Source organism: Westerdykella ornata, assembly GCF_010094085.1.
Source record: "Westerdykella ornata strain CBS 379.55 unplaced genomic scaffold EI97scaffold_3, whole genome shotgun sequence".
NCBI classification, from domain to species: Eukaryota; Fungi; Ascomycota; class Dothideomycetes; order Pleosporales; family Sporormiaceae; genus Westerdykella; species Westerdykella ornata.
The window spans coordinates 586,804-603,163 of record NW_022986853.1 but is presented as its reverse complement, the minus strand read 5'-3'; the positions used below and the strand labels follow the sequence as shown (position 1 = coordinate 603,163).

Here is a 16,360-nt window from a genome sequence, read left to right as displayed (position 1 = left end):
GCCATGTCGAGCAAGCACAATTGAGTCAATCGATAGAAATGCACGGCCCGACCCGACCATCTCGGTGTAGGGATGCTCACCGGTGCACGGTTGGACACGTTGAAGGGGACCATCTTGTGCGCGGTTGCGCAAGTGAGGTTTGAGGAGTCAGCGCCATCTCGTCGAGCAAGCAGAGACAGGAAGAGTCGCAAAACTCGTCAGGCGCAGGAGACATTCTATGAATAGGAAGAGATATTCTATCAATAGAGCATCTATCAACATTGAATGTTCCCCTATCGGCACGTGAGTTTGTCGGTCGCTGTCAGCATTTTGGGGGTTGTTTACCCCGCAGCAGCTGGGCCTTCACCATCTCCCACCACCTCGACATCTCCCCTTCCTCCTCTCTCCACATGTCCCATTTCAGTCGCCTTTTCTTGGATTTGGTTCGTCTCCTGTGCTCGCCGTCATGAAGGACTCGCCATCTCTCACGATGAGTCGCCTGCTCCGTTGTCACCATCTGGCCTTCCAGGCATCCATCCATTTCGCCCAGCCCCCCCAACACCTTTCACGGTTCCGCTTCTGGGAAAGCCGGTGAGGGATGGATTGCGCCCTTTCTTCACCTGGAACACACAGTCCTCGCAAGCATCCATCGAGAAGGGAAACATTGACGTGACAGGACGAAGCGGCTCCTCCCCGATCCCGATCTACCTACTGTGGTGTGGGTGGACCCTTCCCGGCGCCGTTCCAGCCCTACGCCCTGCCGCCATTCACCCATTCACCACACGCTTCAGCCTGGGGCTCGGCGCCAGTCACGCTTCCGCCTGATGTCCACTCCAGATGACCTCAATCGTGTGCCTTTTTGATGACTCTTTTCGGGGTCCCTGGAGAACAACTACTCGCAGGCGCAAAAATGTGCAGCCTATGGCTCCCTGGCCATTCATTGCAGCCTCAGCATCTGCCCAGCCTAGGTCAGAAGGGCTTCGCCTCCCCCCAAATGATTCACCGCTGTCTGGCCTTCTCTACTGGCCGTCCATGTTCAGGCATCTACGTATTCTAGGGAAAGTCGTCGGAGGTTCGCGAAGGTAGGAGAACAAGTCAATTGACTCTGAAAGAGTAGTTGGCGGCCTCAGGCAGGTGACCCTGCCTGGCGTATAAATCGATGCCTTGTGCATTGCCTTTTCACTCCTTCTTCTTCTTTTCCTCATTGCCATCGACTCTACTTCTATATCTTGTCTGCCTTCTGATTCATATCCCTTCACGCGTCCAGTCATTGCTCACTGTCCTCGTGGTCTCCTTCCGTCAAAACATTCGTCTCAGCTCGAGTCACTTCTGCCTCATCATCGACTCCATCCAAGCTTGCCGTCACTGAACTCTATACGCCAAACACCATTGCCGCCTACCTTCGCCATCCACTCCGTCGAAACACTGCCAATCATTCTGCCACATCGACGTGTCCGGATCTCTGAATCCCAGCCACACACCATGTCGTCCCGCTCCTCGTCGACATACGGCTCGTCTTCCACCCAGGACAAGGGCGCATATGTCCGCCCTTCATCGTCACGGTCTTCGGCTTCCACTGCATGTACGTTGCCCGTCAACCTCCCTGCCTCCCCTAGGCTTCCACTTCACCATGGAAAACCCGGGACTAACATGACTCCCCTAGCATACTCATCCTCTGGCTCGGCTGCCTACTCATCCTCGTCGTCACGGGGCTACCGCTCCAAGAACTACAAGCCGCCCGTCATCCACAACGGCGGCGGCCAGACCAACGACCCCAATACGTCGACTTCGGCGCCCAACGCGGGGTACTACAATTAGGGCGTCAGCAGCATTCCTTTTGTCAAGGGGACCTTTTATTTCTGTTTTAGCAACGCTTTTTTGGATTTCGGGGGTTATTGGTTGGAGGGGATGGTGGGGATCATGAATCTTGGGTTGGGTACTTTTTGGCGTTTTGGTTTCGTTTTTGTTGGGTTGCACGCATAGATGTCGCATTGGGCTCCACTGGCCCATATTCCTCCTCACTTCTTTCAAGGTATGGATATGGATATGGATATGGATACGACAGAAGGAGGAGGATAATAGGGTCGAGGTTCCTCGCCCTGTTCCCTTCCCTCATTCGCAGCTCACCTCACCTCGTCTCTGGGACTGGGACTGGGCGTGGCGTGGCGTCTGCGATGGGATGGGATCGGGCGAGGTGAATGCTCCCCTTGGGTATTATTACGATATGGTTGGGGCATTGAAATGAATTCAGGGCACATCTGGGTACCGCGTAGTGTTTTACTTTTTATTTATTTTCCGTGTCCTTCCCAAGGGGCAATACATGGGATCGAGGAATGATGCAGGAATGATGCATGAATAGAATCGCAACTCGAATCTATCAATCAAACATTCTCTCCCATACCTTTTTCGATCAAATGGAGTTGGACTATCTGTCCTGCCGTCGTGACAAACTCGTCGTTGGTGATGCACGCCGTCATGTCTCATTCGGATGCTTCTGATTGGTGCTTTCGTATCCATACATCTACTACCCCAAAAGAGTGCCTATCCCCAGCCAGCCTCAGCCCTAAGTATTGTGTACATGTGTATCTGCTGCAGGTATGCATTGGATGGTCACCATACCTGGGAAGGGATGTGGCCGCTACATACAGTAGTACGTACACTGCTGACGGCACGGAAATAGGATGCCAATCCTACCTAGATATATAGATAGATACATACAGGACAGATAAATTTGCATGTCTCAAAGCCTTTGCCATGTTTGAAGCATACTCGCTTCTCGTTGGTCCTCTAAGCAGAAGAATAGACTGGATAGTACTCTACAGCCGGTCTACAGTCCAATCTCTTGTCTAATCTTGCCTTCTCGTTCCATCAACCATCCATCATCCACTATCCAAAATCTTCATATCTGCTAACAACCCTACTCGTACAACAACAACCCCCCAACCCATCCATCTAATTAGCCATCCCATCCCCCCACACCCCCCTCACCAAGCCCTTCTTATTCACCTTCCCCATGGCATTCCTCGGCAGATGCTCCACGACCCTCATCTCCTGCGGAATCTTGTAATTGGCCAACCGCTCCTTCAACGCCCGCCGCATATCCAGCGGTCCCCAGGCTTTGCCCCCTTTCCCCGCCGTCTTGCCCATCTCACTCAACACCACCACGGCAGCGACCTTCTGCCCCCACGCCTCGCTCGGCAGACCCACGACGGCGCACTCGCTCACCTCGGCCAGGCTCAACAACTCGCGCTCAATCTCCAGCGCAGACACCTTTTCCCCGCCCGTCTTGAAGATATCCGCCGACGCCCGCCCCTGGATGAACCACATGGGCCCCTTTGCCCACGCCTGCGTCGGCCTCGTCGATTTCCCCGCTCCGACCCCATCCATCCGCCTCCGCACCGCCACATCCCCCGTCTTGAACCACTTCCCCTTTCCGTCCTCCCCCTCCACAAATTCCTTCGCCGTCGCTTCGGGATTCCGCCAATACTCGCGAAACACCGTCGGACCACGTAGCTGGATCTCGCCCTGCCTCTCCCTTCCCGTTGCGGGATCCACATCCCCTTCCCCTTCAACCATCACTTCTCCTGTCTCGGAATCGACGAGCCGCGCCTCCACCGACGGGAGAGGCCATCCTACGCTGCCGTCGACGCGGTCGGCAAAGTCCAATCCGCACGAGAGCGCCATGCCGACTTCGGTCATGCCGTAGCGTTCCAGCAGGACGTTGCCGCCGCTGAGGTCGAACCAGGCCTGCTTGACGGGCGTGGGCAGCGCCGCGGAGCCCGAGATGTTGAGGCGCATGTTGGAAGGGTGGAGGGCGGTTTTGGCGGCCGCTTGGACGTCGGGGGGAAGTTGGGGGTGCGAGGCAAGCAGGCGGGTGTAGATGGTCGGCACGACGGTGAGGAAGGTGACTGGTTTTTTGGTAGGGTCGGGATTCGGCAGAAAGGGCGCGGCGAGGCGTTCCCATACCGCGGTCGCGTTGAACGGGAATTGGAACTCTATTGTACTGCCGGCGAACAGGGGTGTCAAGAGTGCATTCACGGTGCCGTGGATGTGGTGCAGCGGAAGCACGTGCAGCAGGACGTCGTTGCTGCTGTATTCCCACGCCTGCAGCAGTGACTTGGACTGCGCCGTGAGTACGTCCTGGGGGAGGAGGACGCCCTTGGGCCGATTGGTTGTTCCCGAGGTATACAGCATCATGCCGCCTTTGTCGCTCTGGGGTTCTTCCAAAGTGACGTAATCGTCCGTCTTGCCAAGCATGATTTTCTCCTGCTTGTAGTTGATGGGTTTGGTTTCGAGCCCTTCCTTCAACACTTCATCGGCCTTGTCCTGGAATTTCTCCGAAGAGAGCAGCATGAGCGATTCGCTCTGATCGATGATGTAGCGGAGCTCGCTGGCCGGGAAGGTCGGGCAGAGAGGGACAGCAATGGCATGTGCGGCCAGGATGGAAAGCAGTGTCACTACAATCCGCGCCGTCAGCCTTTGATTATGAATGAGCGTTCCAGGAATATGAGGTATAGAGAAAAGTAAACCGAGCATGCGCACCTACATAATCGTAGCCATTCTCCACCAAGAACGCTATCCGCGCCCCTTCGGCGCTCTGCCCATTCGTGTTCCGCTGCAGCTTGTCCTTTGCGGCGGCGACATCGTTGACGAGCTCGCCGTACGTGAAGGAGCGGCCGGACAGCGAGTGGATGACTGCGGTGGAGGTGGGTTCGTGCTTCTTGAGGGCTTCGAAGACGGGCAGCCGAGGGAGGGTGGAGGCCATTCTGAGGGTCGGAGAGGTGAAGTGGCGGGGTACGCAGCGGGTCGGACGAAGACGAGGCGACGAGAAGGAAGGAATTGGATTTAGTGAGTGGTGGAGAGGAGAGGAGGAGGAGGTCCGGGGGAGAGAGCGACAGAGTTGGGCCCACATTACGGGAGGAGGAGGAGGTAGCGACGGGGCCGGGGTTATATTGATATGCACGAGGGGATCCGAGGGAGGGTGCGAGTAATACCGGGAGGGTAGGGTAGGTACTACGGGTCGAGCTCTCTATCTTATAAGGCTGGCCGGGGAACCGAGGCTGGAGGGGAACATTCTGAGGGATTGGAGGGGGCAAGGGGAGAAAGTAGATGCGATTGATGGGAATAGGAGAGGCGTTAAACGGTGAATGGCGTCGTCAATTGACCTTGACAGACACTCAAGCTCATGGATTCGGAATTCGTGCCTCGGGTCTTGGCATCCGAGCAATACACAGTACGCAGCATCGGACTCCAGATGTAGCCCCGAATACGATTTCCTCTCTCTCTTCGCCCACACCGATTGAGGTGTGATATCGACATTCACCTGACTCGGGTTGGATTGTCTAGCCGCTGTTTGATGTTTCTCAGGGCAGGCCTCGCGGGAAAGCGCCTGCTGTCTTCCATGGCGCAGTCCACGACTCCGATTGAGGATGCCATGCGGGCGAAGGTAGACGCTGTTCCATTCCGTTTCCCCTTCTCTATGCTCTCTTTTTCATCTCTTGCTACCCGTTAGCTCTCTCCAAGATTGGGAGGGTTGAGATTCTCTTCCGAAAAATGGATTTTGAGGCTGACACGTGCCATGACAGATCACAGAGGCGCTGAAGCCCACGACCCTCGAGATCCACAATGATTCGCACCTCCATTCGCACCACAAGGCCATGCAGGGCGTGACGAGCAAAGAGGTACCTATATGCTTCGTCCTTTACTTTGGTCACATGACACCTTCTTATCCACGATCCATAGACACACTTCCGCCTGACCATTGTCTCGCCCGCCTTCGCGGGCAAGCTGCAACCGGCAAGGCACCGCATGGTGTATTCGCTCCTCAAGGACGAGATGGCCCAGGAAGGCGGCATCCACGCGCTGCAGCTCAAGACGCGGACGCCCGAGGAGGAGCCGCGGGCCCAGGCGAAGGAGTAGACATTGGAGGGGTTGAGAGTGCATGTCTAGTGAGCAAAGCCACGAAGAAACTGTAGAAGGGGTGTTGTATGAGGTATCTATAGACGAACTGCCATCTACCATAGAAGGAGTGCTTGAACGCCATACCTTGGGCTCCTACGCACAACCACCTAACAATAGACTCAACTTGTATACCATAGAAGCCCACCCGCGTTTCATGCACACACAAAACCCATGTACGCATTCCTCACGTCTCCAAACCGCCAGGAGCGTGAAGTGCCCTGAACGGAACGCGAGGACCATGTACCACGTGATAATCTTCTCTGCAACCTACCTAGGTAGGTACTTCGAAATGGATGAAGAGCTAGTTGAATCGCAAAGACAGTTCCATCTTAGCATGTCACCATTGCATTCAACGGTTGCCAAGGTCATCACGGGTCGATGATGTAGTTGATAAATTTCCCCATCCGTCCAATAATGAACTAACCACCAAAAGACGCCCACATTCTGTAGGAGGTGAGTGGCTGGCCCTGCGTACCGGCGGGCAATTGCAAGTCGCCATCCATCTAACCTATCTACCGTGTATGCGCCGTTTGAATCATCCTTACTGTGGGGAGACTCCATGTGTCACAATAAACTGGAGATACTCCCGAGTTCCACCCACAGCAACCTCGTGGGTCTCCGGCTAGCAATGCGACCAGCCTTGCTTGCTGTGTTACCAACTTCCACGTGTATCTGTGTCTGTGTCGGCGGCCCGGGCGATCAGAACGGTACTTGTGTCATAGCGTAACTTGTGTACTTGTACATAGTAATAGCGTACTGTGCACAGTACATAGAGTAGAGTAGGAATACCAATCGTTCTGCAGCACGGGAATTCCTTCTGCCGTCTCGGCAATCTAATCATCGTCGACGTAGATTAGGAAAACGAACGCAGGCGGGGAAACCAACTCAATCAGAGGCGAAGAGGCGAAAGAGGCGAAGAGCGACTCGGCGCGTCGATAGAGGACGTCAGCCCAGCCATTTACTGTCAGAACTGCGCTTGTACCGCCAGGTCAGGGACGCTGACTGAGCTTTGAACCTGGACGTGAGAGTCCTACTGTACTTGTATTGCACCGAAGGTGATGAAGCTGCGGGGAGAACTTTTGATATATTAATAAAGTAGCAATTGACATTAAAGATACCATCGCCCATGAATCCATACTTTCCTTTCCTTTCCTCGTCGGCACGTCAGCGGCGCTCAACACGGCCACTCATTGGTATCGTCCAAGAGCTCCCAAGAACAAGCATCCGCCTCGGCATTCCTGTCCGGGGGAAGAGCGCCGCGACGGGAATAAATCAGCAAAACTCCATTCATTGCCCGTCATTCAACACATATCCCAACGTCATTCGACATATGCCATGCGTTCCGAACCACAAGGATGCGCGCTGCGTGACTGCCAAAACCCAATTGCAATTAGACCAAACCCAAAGACAAAACAATTCGCGTCGTGCCGTTTCGCTTCTTGGTATCATCGAGGAAGCAAGCAACTGCTCTCTGTGTGCGTACGTGATGATGACGTCGACGTCTATACCGCCTCGGCCGCCGCCTTCTTCCTCTCGCGGCCCTTCTCGCTCCAGGGGAAGTGTGCGACGGGGATGACGAAGAAGCTGCAGGCTGGTCAGTGTCTCTCCTGAAGAAAAATGTGATGAACATGAAGATGCCGCACCTGTTGGAGTTGTCGGCAATACCGGCGAGGGCGTTGTACCACGCCAGGAAGGCCGCGAACAGGCCAAAGTAGCCGCCGGCCTTGATGCACGCAGAGTTCGGCGCCGTGCCGTCGTGCCTCAGGTACCCGATGCCGAGCAGCAGGAAGGCGAGATCCAGCGTGAAGAAGAGCCCGAAGAAGGCAATCGTCGACCGGAGCGTGCAGACGAGGAGAAGCGTCGTGAAGATCCACCAACCCATGAGGAACAGGCCGAACGAGTTCAGGAACGCCGGCGCCCCCCCCTCGTTCTCGAGAGCCCCCACAATGTTGAACCCTCCGGGCGTGAGGATGATGGCGAAGGCGAGCCAGAAGCCACCGTACGAAGACAAGGCGGTAGCACCAAACGTGTTGCCGACGGCCATCTCCCTATTACACCTTGTTAGTCCTCCTTGTCCGGCAGTAGACAAGGGTCAGAATCGGTACGTACCACATGCCGGCGAGCAACTGAACGAGACCACCATAGCCAAAGGCAAGAGCGACCACCAGGTTGGGGTGATGGATGCCGCGGGCGCCCACGTTGATGAGCGAGAGGACAAACGTCGTCAGGGCGAAGGCAGACAGACCAAGCGGCGCGGGATTGGCGAATTTGCGGTGCGAAGGACTGAGCGTATCGTTCAGCGGCTGATCATCGCAGCGACCGTTTAAGCTGGTTTGACGACTTACGCATAGAGACCGGGTTGGAAGTCACCACCGAAAGGTGGAAGGCGATTCTCCTCGTTGGTCTTCCAGTGAGCCAGCGGGTTGCCACCTGCATGCCATTAGTTACCATGTTCCCATTACGAGACCAAACAATCCGGGCCATGAACTGACCATAGTCATAGGGCTTCCTTTCTCTGGGAGCAGCAGTGGTAGCGTGATCCACACTGCTCGTACCGTTGGTCTGATTCACGGAGCCATCAGGCTGAACGAGGTTAGTACTTGAGGGACGCGTCGATTTCCAACGCCTTTGGGACACTGCGACATACGTGGACTTGTTCCTGAGCGGAAGCCATTGTTGATTTGTGGGTGGGGGGGTATTAGATACGAATCAACAGTAGTTGGAGTTGTACAGTAAACGGCGAAACTCCAAAGCAAGCTTCTATGCCAGCAAACGGGGCGCGGTGGGAATGCGAGGGCAATCTGAGACGGTTGAAGGTCTGGGGAGGGACCAGCAGATATATTCGCGGGGAGAAGCTGCCCTGGGAACTTTTCCCTACGAGCGACGTCTGCCACGGACCTGGGGAGCTGCGGGGACCCCAATCCCAGCGCCGCCCTTGTTTAATAATTGATCTAAACCGACTCTTTCCCTGAGTAGTGGACCACTCATGGCCCGTTCCCCATGGGTACGATGTCAGAACATCCAGACCGGGTAAAGCTGCTGGACGAGTCTGCGGTTGGTCAGTCGACGGTAGGACTTGTCCATGGCTGCCAAGTCTTCGGACGAGCGCTGCAGTAGCGGGCCCACGACAAAGACGAGGGCTGTTCGGCATCCCAAGCCGTGATCATCGGAGTTTGCTCAGTCACGAGATGCCCGCCCAGCCGCTGGTGCGGACGAGGAATCGTCGGCCGACTTCACCACCACTTGTGCCCTTTGTGCCCTTGATGTGCAGCTGTGAAATGGATTGCATCATCAGCGACTTGGGCCGACAACCTCTCGATGCGTCGACTTGCCGCTTTACACAGGGTCAGTCTGGAATTTTTCCAGAAATCATCCAGGGTCGGTAAACACAACAAGGATGGGAAATGATTGCCCTGCAGCGGTTGTCGGGATGTTGTGCGCGTCCCTCCAGCTGTTCCCTTCTTGGGCCAGAAAATCCGAGTAAAACGCTACTGTGGGAGGTAGATGGCGGTTGGTAAATAATACCAGTAAAACAGCGGGCCCTCCCCTTCATCCCGTCTTCTCGTACCGCGGTCCCTTCTTGGTGGAGCCCTGGTCCGAGGTGTCATCCATATCAATAGCGTGCTCCACCTGAAATCTCGTGGGTGTGAGCGAACGAGGTGAGCTGGAATTGGACGGGCGGCAGCCGGCGCACCGGACGCTTCGAAAACTCACACTGGAGGGACGAACCGCAGAAGACCAGGGCTGGCATGGAGGATGGCCTTGAGTGGGTGATTCACCAGAAGGTTGGCGCTGATGGATGATGTAAGAGGCGATGGGGACCAGGGAGTCGAAGGATCCGAAGTCGTCGTGGCTAAGCTTTTGGCGCAGTTGGCGTAACCTTGGAAGAAACCTTGTGTGGGTCCATTGCACCATTCCCTTTCCGGCAAAGGCTTACTAAAACTCACCCCAACTGTTCTGAGAATCTTCAAAACTCCAGAACCCACCCACCCACCTCCACTCCCTCCACGGCCTCCACCACCTCCACGGCCTCCACAGATCTGGAGAATCCACCCTTCCGCATCACACATCGCTTTTTGATGGTTTCCGGCGGAGAACCACCACACTCCTTCGTCGACATGACACAGCTGGTCCAGGCCGCGAGAAATCAGCGCGGCATGCTCGCGGAGACATCGGACAGCCGGGCCCTCAATGGTGCAATATCAATTCCGCCCTCGGCCATGCTGTATCCGTCTCCGAGTCATCAATAAATCACCCGTCGCGGCTGACACGGGCTAGGGAATTGCTGCATACAGCATCGTGCTCTTCAAACTTCAACTCTCACCAAAACAACTGTTCCTGACTCTCTCCCGTTTTTCCTATTATTTTACCGAGCCGCCGTCGTTTTTCTGCTTTCCATCGTACAGGCCCAAGTTTCGCGCTTATACTTGTACAAGTACACAGTAGTTGTGCAAACGGTGCGTGTTTCGCACGTTTTCCGTGATTGGTGGCCCGCTGCAACGGAATGCGTGTTCCACAAGATATATTCCATGCATACAGTTGTGCTGCTGCATCCACCACCATCAGCCGTCTTGCATTGTCCGCATATTTAGCCTAATCATTCCACTGGTTGTCAACATCAAGACTTATTAAACAACCCTACACAGTAAATATCGTTTCCCTCTCGAGCTGGGAAAGACATCTGCCGATCTACTGTCGTTTCCAGACGCGACAGCTATTGTTCCGCGCTGCCTTGTTCTCTGGGAGCAGGGTGTAACTACTGACCGACAGCATCTGTACTGTGGAAAGTACGGAGTATGATGAAGCCATCCATCATTCTAGATGCCACTTTGATGAGTCTTCGCTGCACCAAGACGTCGCAGAGTCTGGCCATTTCCAACGGCTGCACCGTCCAGTCAGGCAAAGAGGTTTGGATTCTTCTCCATGGTTTACACAATACAGCGGGAGATCATCGTCCTCGACTAGGGTGAATGGTACCGTGTATGGTGTACGGAGTACAGACGAGCTATAGACGTACGATGCAACCTTGGAACTAGGGATAATAAAAGCCAAACCTGCTCCTATAGCGACATAAACACCAGTCTCTAGTCTCGGAGCGCATGGGAAGCTTGAAGCTTTGTGGTAGAAATGGTATTGAATTCGCTAAAAGATGATAACAACGTAACCATACTGTACTCTACAATGTTGCACCATCGATCTCTCCTTCGTGCTAGCCAACAGCATGCTTACAGGTCAGAAACCGCCCGCGTCTCGTTCGTACCATGTATGGTATCCTGTGATAGCCGTTGTGCCTCAAAGCTCTTCGAAACACGCAGGCCTATTGTCAAGATGATGCAACAGCTTAACTCTTCCTCAGTCAGTCTGCCTTTGTAAACACTCTCCCCTGACTCAAAATCCGCCACACTCCTAGCACGTGGTCAAGCCTTCCCGCATACCTACAACAATCGACCATAGTCGTAGTGATGCTGCTAGCCTCCGGACATTCATGGGTGACGGAACAACTTTTCGCAAACCCACACCGAGATTCCTCTCGTCCGAGCAACACTCGCCACAAGCTGGCTGGTGGTTCGACGTTGGACATGTCGTTGACACACGGTTTTCGGGTGGCGTTTCCTTGGTCTGCTTGTCCTGTGATCCTGTGATCCTTCCGCCTTGGAAGCCCTTGGCGCACTCGCTTCTTGAAGAGACTCTTGTCGTCAAGGATGAAACCTCCTAGTCAGCGGAGGGTCATGTTGATATACACAGTATACTTTTAAGTTATACTAGTACAACAGTACTGTGTAGGATGCCCGAAGGCGATGTCAAAGTCAAAGTCGCGATAGGATCTTGGTGTTGAGGTTGCATCGGTTTCCCTTCCCCCCATGGGCAGCTTGCTAATGTGAGTAATCTTGGAGAACCCCACGGGGGCAAGGGTGGATCGACTGCAACCGAATAACAAAATGACATGCAGATTCAACGAGAATCCTGTCTCTCACGCATCGACTACTGTGAAAAGTATACTACTTACTGTATAGCGTGCCTAATCATTACTTGTAAATACATAGTACTTGCCCTCCCCTCTACCCTCGTTTGCTTCTTCCCCTTTTCTTCCCAACTAATGATGAAGCAGAGAGATAGATGCAGCTTAAAGATTATGGATAATTAGTGAGTAGCACCCTGTTGGGCTGCTCCCTTCCTTCTTCACTCTCTTCTCTCTGGTCGCCACATGAATTGCAGTTGAGATATCATTATTAAGGATGTCTATCCGTTGTTTGCAAAGTTGTAACCGTCTATATCCTCTCCGACAGTCCTCCAGCACTCACAGCACCGCAAATGCACTGCAATAACTCACACTACTATCCCGCACCCTCTCCACCAACGAACTCCGCTCATACCGTACGAACCGGAACCTCCCGCGGCCAGACTCTGCGTCGCCCTTCCCCTCGCGATCCACGACCTCGGCCCGCTCGACTGCCGCCATGAAGACGCCAATCGGATGCCGGCCGCACACCGTGTTCCCCGTGCGCTCCAGCTGCGCGAGGAAGACGTCGTGCTTGCCCGATTCGACGGCGTCCATGCTCTCCTGGTCGACGAGGGCGATGGACTCGTGTATGGGGCGCGAGCGTGACACTTGAGTGTCGGATCGGAGGTGGATGGGTCTATGGTCTTCTCCTTCTTCCTCCTCCTCCTCTTCTTCTTCGGCGACACCGTCCTCTTTTGGCGAGAGGTAGTAGGTGTATCGGAAGCGGGAGCCCCAGTGGCAGAAGTCGGAGCTGATGACGAAGACGTTGCCCGGGTCGCGGAGGTAGGGGGCGAGGCGGGCGCCGAGGAAGCGTTCGGTGGAGGGCGACGTGCTGCCGACCATGATGGGGACGAGGGGTGGCATGGAGGAGGGGGAGAAGTGTCTACGTATTGACGATGGGTAAGTCGGGTGTACTTGCGGAATGCATTTGCGAAATCGAGTAGACATACAATGACAGCATCTTGTAGATGTAGGGCAGATGCATCTCCAGGCTGTGCTCTGCCTCGTCGACCAGAGTGGACATGTGCATCAGGTCTAGGTCTTTTGCTAGCTTCTCTACCAACTCTGTGTCTATGCGCAGAGGGCCCAGAGGTGTCGAATATGCGTCGAAGCTCGTCGTGGCAGCGCCGTGGAGGTAGTAATGGTGCGAAGGGCCGAGCAGGAAGACTCGTTCTCTGTCCATACATTGTCGGTTAGTCCATGCTCTGGATTCCTCTGGCCATGCCTGGTGGATTTCCCAGAAAATGTAAAAGGACTCACGCCTTGCTCCAATCTATGCTCTTGTAGGCCCATGCAGCGGCAGGCCCGGAATATGAGTATCCAGCATGCCTGCAGTGACCATGAGCCTCTCCTTCTTTACAACTTGTACTCGTGCTCTTCAGAGGATGGTGGTAGCATACGGTGCAATGATGGCTCTAGCGCCGGGCGTAGGTATCGCTACGGGACCATTCTGCGACGAGACTGTGCCGATGGGAGTAGTGGAGCTGGGGACGGCAGCCAGCCATGTGTCGAGTTGCTGGGAGAGTTCGGCCTTGTCGGCGGTGTACCAGGAGCCGGCGTGGGACGCTGTGCGGGAGTGCATAATGCAAAGAGGAGGCGAAAGAGAGGGATTTCTGAAGAAGGAGTTCGGAGAGTGCGGAGTGAGAAAGGCCAAGAGGAGTGATGGTAGCTGAGGGCTGGAGGGAGAGAGAAGATGTAGTCGATGTAGTTAGGCCGGGCAGTGGCGGGGTAAGAGTTACATGTGCACCGCAATGGCAGTGTTCACAACAGTGGGGCTCCGGCGCCACCTGGATCATAGATTCATAGTATGGAGGCGGTTTTACTAGAGCGGGATGGTATAATGATTGTTCTAGCTGGTGATAGTATCTACGGTACAGAGTACTGCGCCGCCAACGTCGCGTATACATATGTACATACATGAATACTACACTGGTCTCTCCTTATCGATAAGCTCCTACCCCAAAACTGTATCTGGAGGGGTTGCTCCAACGGTGAATAAGTCCTTAGCCTGTAGTAGTAGTAGTTGATGAAGTCGTCCCTCCCCAAGTATATGGGAGTATTCTAAAAAGAAACATGGACCAGTTCGATTAGAACGATGAACAAACAAATGGGCCGTCTATCCAGCAAGTAGCAGTATTCCGTCCCATGTCCCAGAACGCGTCCGCGTCGCGCCTCGGCGCGCCAACCTCCGCATTTCATCATCCATCGCTGCTCCCGTCTGACCTCCCCATCACGACCACAGCAGACATATCCATCGCCGCAGCGCATTTGTCCACCATCGATATCCCCTTGAATTCGATACCCCCCAGTATTACAGCGAATATCCAATACCACAGACATGGGCCTCAAGCGCAAGCGCTCCACAGACTCTTCCCCCATTTCCACATCCTCCAGCCTCGCATCGCTATCGTCCGATTCGCATCCGCAGACCCCCTTCCCCTCCGCATATCCCTCCGCCATGGACGCCGATTCCTGCTCCAAAACACCCTTTAACTTCAACGTCGAGTGGGGAGCTCGGAAATCGGCTTGGGAGGCCGCCGACCTGGGCTGTCGGACGAGGAAACGCTGGCGCGACAATCGGCCTGATGAGCGAGTTGTACACGGTATGTTCGCATGATTCCCGTATATGCATCCTTTTTTTTTCGGCGAGGCGTCAGAATCTGTTTCTTGCAGCTGACAAGCGCGTAGAAACGACGCTGCAGAAACTCTTCGCCGCGCAGCGCAACCAACGCCAACACCACAGCCCCGAACCCATACTCCCTCCCTCACAAGCCCCCGTCCCCACCACGCCTGCACCAGTCCAAAGATCCACCCTCCATTCCTTCTGGAACATCGGCGCTCCGCCCGTCCATCCTCCCTCTCTCATGCTGCCCCAACACCGCCACGCCCAAGTCGCACCCTCGTCATGGGACGCCCCTCGCTGCGCCGAGTGCGACACCTCTCTGCTCCCCAGCGAGGGTCTTGATGGTGCCGCGGACGTCGACATGATGGATCTGGGCGGCATTGGCAGCGGCGGGGATGGGGCCCTGGCGCAGTTTGCATGCGGTGAGTGCGGAAAGAATGTGTGTAGCATGTGTGCTGTTGTGGGAGAGACGAGGTGTTGCTTGCAGTGTGCGACGTCGGGGAGGAGAGGAGGGAGGGCGTGCTAGAGTCTTTGATTGGCTTTGATTCATGTCCGTCTGGCGGCGATTGGACTTGGTGTTTTATTGGTATTGCAGGATGAGTTCTAGGGGCTGTCTCTGTTGGCATGGCCTAAAACTGTTTTGGATGGTTGCTGTGGATAATACCCTGGCGCGCATTGTGTATCGCTATTGGAATGGAGTTGGAGCGTGAAATCCATTTCTATGCAAATATTGGTACATGTGTATACAGGGTCGAACATCTTGCGCATCTATCCACAATCGCCGTCTTTCTCCCTTCTCTCGCATATTACTCCATCACTCCGATCATCCATACACATGCGCACTCTTCCACCCTCACTCCTAATAGCACCACCGCCCACTAATGTCCCTCCACAACACTCGCCTCCAAGCCCTTCATCGCGGCCTCAATCTCCCGCACCTTGCCCCCAACCCTCCTCTCCACCTCCCTCGCCACCTCCCCATCCCCCTCATCCCGCACAACCTGCTCGTAATACTTGATCAGCTCGTCCACCGCCTCGCGCGCCGCCCGCCGGTCCTCGGCCGCGTACGTCGTATTCTTCTCCGTCTCCTCGGCCGCCATCTCGAACTCGTCGCGCGCGGTGCCGTACAGGTCCGTGATGGTTTCGATGATGGCGTTTATGCGGTCGGTGGTTTCTTGGGAGAGGGGAGGTGTTGATGACGCGGAAGAGGAGGAGGAGTGGTCTGCGAGGAGGAGAGGGGCCGACGGGCGAGTGAAGCGCCGTGTTGACGTGAAGGAGTAGGGCGTGCGGAAGCGGGTCCAGTGCGTTGTGCTTGGGGACGGGTACTTGGAGGAGGAGGTTTGGTACGGTGGCGGGGAGGGTGTTCTGGTCTGGAGGGTGGAGAGCGGACGGATCGTGGTAGGTGCGGCTATGCTGGTGTTTGTGCTGCCCGTTCGCAGGGTGTGGTGCGTGGTGCGGAGGAGGGCGAAAGCCGCTGGCTGGGCGCGCGAGGCCATCGTGGCAGGATGTAGGTTCTTGGGATTGAGCAGAGTTCAGGGGATCGATTTATCGAAGATCTTCCGAGAGCTTGAAATGGATGGGAAGGGTAATTGGGCGGCAAGTACGTAGAGGAGCAGGATTGAAAGCGAGTGAGACTGACTCCGAGTTGGAGATGCTGATGAAGGCGGGCAGCGGCGGCAGTATCTAAGTAGATATTTGAAGGTCCGGTTCAAGCTAATAACGTCACTAGAGGTACTTCCATGTCCGTTAGAATACAATACTACTGTGTACATTCACTTGCACAGTATCAGCCAATC

The 16,360-nt window shown here is 55.1% G+C and overlaps 9 protein-coding genes across 9 annotated transcripts; 4 read left to right on the top strand and 5 right to left on the bottom strand.

Annotated features, from left to right (window-relative positions):
• The first annotated feature begins 82 nt into the window (after window positions 1-82).
• Window positions 83-1,296, top strand: EI97DRAFT_174116 (uncharacterized protein). Its single transcript, XM_033793452.1, has 2 exons — window positions 83-1,061; window positions 1,247-1,296. Exon 1 carries the CDS (start codon window positions 265-267, stop codon window positions 802-804), a length of 540 nt encoding a protein of 179 aa, XP_033656913.1. The 5' UTR covers window positions 83-264; the 3' UTR covers window positions 805-1,061; window positions 1,247-1,296.
• Window positions 1,297-1,461: 165 nt separating this feature from the next.
• Window positions 1,462-1,797, top strand: EI97DRAFT_455629 (uncharacterized protein; the record flags this gene model as incomplete). The annotated part of the gene is made up of 2 exons (XM_033800660.1): window positions 1,462-1,561; window positions 1,643-1,797. 2 exons carry the CDS (start codon window positions 1,462-1,464, stop codon window positions 1,795-1,797), a joined length of 255 nt encoding a protein of 84 aa, XP_033656912.1.
• Window positions 1,798-2,570: 773 nt separating this feature from the next.
• On the bottom strand, window positions 2,571-5,219 carry EI97DRAFT_430453 (acetyl-CoA synthetase-like protein). Its single transcript, XM_033797697.1, has 2 exons — window positions 4,526-5,219; window positions 2,571-4,437 (listed from the first exon to the last, which is right to left on the bottom strand). The coding sequence occupies exons 1-2, from the start codon at window positions 4,889-4,891 to the stop codon at window positions 2,932-2,934; spliced, it is 1,872 nt and encodes a 623-aa protein (XP_033656911.1). The 5' UTR covers window positions 4,892-5,219; the 3' UTR covers window positions 2,571-2,931.
• A 26-nt stretch (window positions 5,220-5,245) lies between these two features.
• On the top strand, window positions 5,246-6,075 carry EI97DRAFT_430452 (bola domain protein). Its single transcript, XM_033797696.1, has 3 exons — window positions 5,246-5,425; window positions 5,565-5,660; window positions 5,722-6,075. The coding sequence occupies exons 1-3, from the start codon at window positions 5,336-5,338 to the stop codon at window positions 5,896-5,898; spliced, it is 363 nt and encodes a 120-aa protein (XP_033656910.1). The 5' UTR covers window positions 5,246-5,335; the 3' UTR covers window positions 5,899-6,075.
• Window positions 6,076-7,442: 1,367 nt separating this feature from the next.
• Window positions 7,443-8,614, bottom strand: EI97DRAFT_439731 (glyoxylate pathway regulator; the record flags this gene model as incomplete). The annotated part of the gene is made up of 6 exons (XM_033799575.1): window positions 7,443-7,524; window positions 7,584-7,988; window positions 8,050-8,223; window positions 8,286-8,370; window positions 8,433-8,523; window positions 8,588-8,614. The coding sequence occupies 6 exons, from the start codon at window positions 8,612-8,614 to the stop codon at window positions 7,443-7,445; spliced, it is 864 nt and encodes a 287-aa protein (XP_033656909.1).
• EI97DRAFT_173931 (uncharacterized protein) lies at window positions 8,586-9,290 on the bottom strand. Its single transcript, XM_033793451.1, has one exon. It carries the CDS (start codon window positions 9,089-9,091, stop codon window positions 8,639-8,641), a length of 453 nt encoding a protein of 150 aa, XP_033656908.1. The 5' UTR covers window positions 9,092-9,290; the 3' UTR covers window positions 8,586-8,638.
• Window positions 9,291-12,020: 2,730 nt separating this feature from the next.
• EI97DRAFT_430448 (UPF0103-domain-containing protein) lies at window positions 12,021-13,801 on the bottom strand. Its single transcript, XM_033797695.1, has 4 exons — window positions 13,342-13,801; window positions 13,202-13,270; window positions 12,892-13,116; window positions 12,021-12,824 (listed from the first exon to the last, which is right to left on the bottom strand). Exons 1-4 carry the CDS (start codon window positions 13,521-13,523, stop codon window positions 12,239-12,241), a joined length of 1,062 nt encoding a protein of 353 aa, XP_033656907.1. The 5' UTR covers window positions 13,524-13,801; the 3' UTR covers window positions 12,021-12,238.
• Window positions 13,802-13,982: 181 nt separating this feature from the next.
• Window positions 13,983-15,344, top strand: EI97DRAFT_430447 (uncharacterized protein). The gene is made up of 2 exons (XM_033797694.1): window positions 13,983-14,544; window positions 14,630-15,344. The coding sequence occupies exons 1-2, from the start codon at window positions 14,280-14,282 to the stop codon at window positions 15,088-15,090; spliced, it is 726 nt and encodes a 241-aa protein (XP_033656906.1). The 5' UTR covers window positions 13,983-14,279; the 3' UTR covers window positions 15,091-15,344.
• Window positions 15,212-16,267, bottom strand: EI97DRAFT_173820 (uncharacterized protein). Its single transcript, XM_033793450.1, has 2 exons — window positions 15,566-16,267; window positions 15,212-15,461 (listed from the first exon to the last, which is right to left on the bottom strand). The coding sequence occupies exons 1-2, from the start codon at window positions 16,058-16,060 to the stop codon at window positions 15,333-15,335; spliced, it is 624 nt and encodes a 207-aa protein (XP_033656905.1). The 5' UTR covers window positions 16,061-16,267; the 3' UTR covers window positions 15,212-15,332.
• Between the last annotated feature and the right edge of the window lie 93 nt (window positions 16,268-16,360).

Bases quoted from the DNA above. Each gene is read 5' to 3' on its own strand.
- EI97DRAFT_430452 (XM_033797696.1), top strand. From the start codon at position 5,336: ATGTTTCTCAGGGCAGGCCTCGCGGGAAAGCGCCTGCTGTCTTCCATG. The intron at 5,426-5,564 runs GTAGACGCTGTT...GTGCCATGACAG, and splicing joins AGGATGCCATGCGGGCGAAG to ATCACAGAGGCGCTGAAGCC. The intron at 5,661-5,721 runs GTACCTATATGC...CACGATCCATAG, and splicing joins AGGGCGTGACGAGCAAAGAG to ACACACTTCCGCCTGACCAT.
- EI97DRAFT_430448 (XM_033797695.1), bottom strand. From the start codon at position 13,523: ATGCACTCCCGCACAGCGTCCCACGCCGGCTCCTGGTACACCGCCGAC. The intron at 13,271-13,341 runs GTATGCTACCAC...TGGTCACTGCAG, and splicing joins GCTAGAGCCATCATTGCACC to GCATGCTGGATACTCATATT. The intron at 12,825-12,891 runs GTATGTCTACTC...GTCAATACGTAG, and splicing joins ATCTACAAGATGCTGTCATT to ACACTTCTCCCCCTCCTCCA.
- EI97DRAFT_430453 (XM_033797697.1), bottom strand. From the start codon at position 4,891: ATGTGGGCCCAACTCTGTCGCTCTCTCCCCCGGACCTCCTCCTCCTCT. The intron at 4,438-4,525 runs GTAGGTGCGCAT...GCGCGGATTGTA, and splicing joins TGGAGAATGGCTACGATTAT to GTGACACTGCTTTCCATCCT.
- EI97DRAFT_174116 (XM_033793452.1), top strand. From the start codon at position 265: ATGTTCCCCTATCGGCACGTGAGTTTGTCGGTCGCTGTCAGCATTTTG.
- EI97DRAFT_173931 (XM_033793451.1), bottom strand. From the start codon at position 9,091: ATGCCGAACAGCCCTCGTCTTTGTCGTGGGCCCGCTACTGCAGCGCTC.
- EI97DRAFT_173820 (XM_033793450.1), bottom strand. From the start codon at position 16,060: ATGGCCTCGCGCGCCCAGCCAGCGGCTTTCGCCCTCCTCCGCACCACG. The intron at 15,462-15,565 runs GTTGTGCGGGAT...CTTGGAGGCGAG, and splicing joins TGATCAAGTATTACGAGCAG to TGTTGTGGAGGGACATTAGT.
- EI97DRAFT_430447 (XM_033797694.1), top strand. From the start codon at position 14,280: ATGGGCCTCAAGCGCAAGCGCTCCACAGACTCTTCCCCCATTTCCACA. The intron at 14,545-14,629 runs GTATGTTCGCAT...ACAAGCGCGTAG, and splicing joins TGATGAGCGAGTTGTACACG to AAACGACGCTGCAGAAACTC.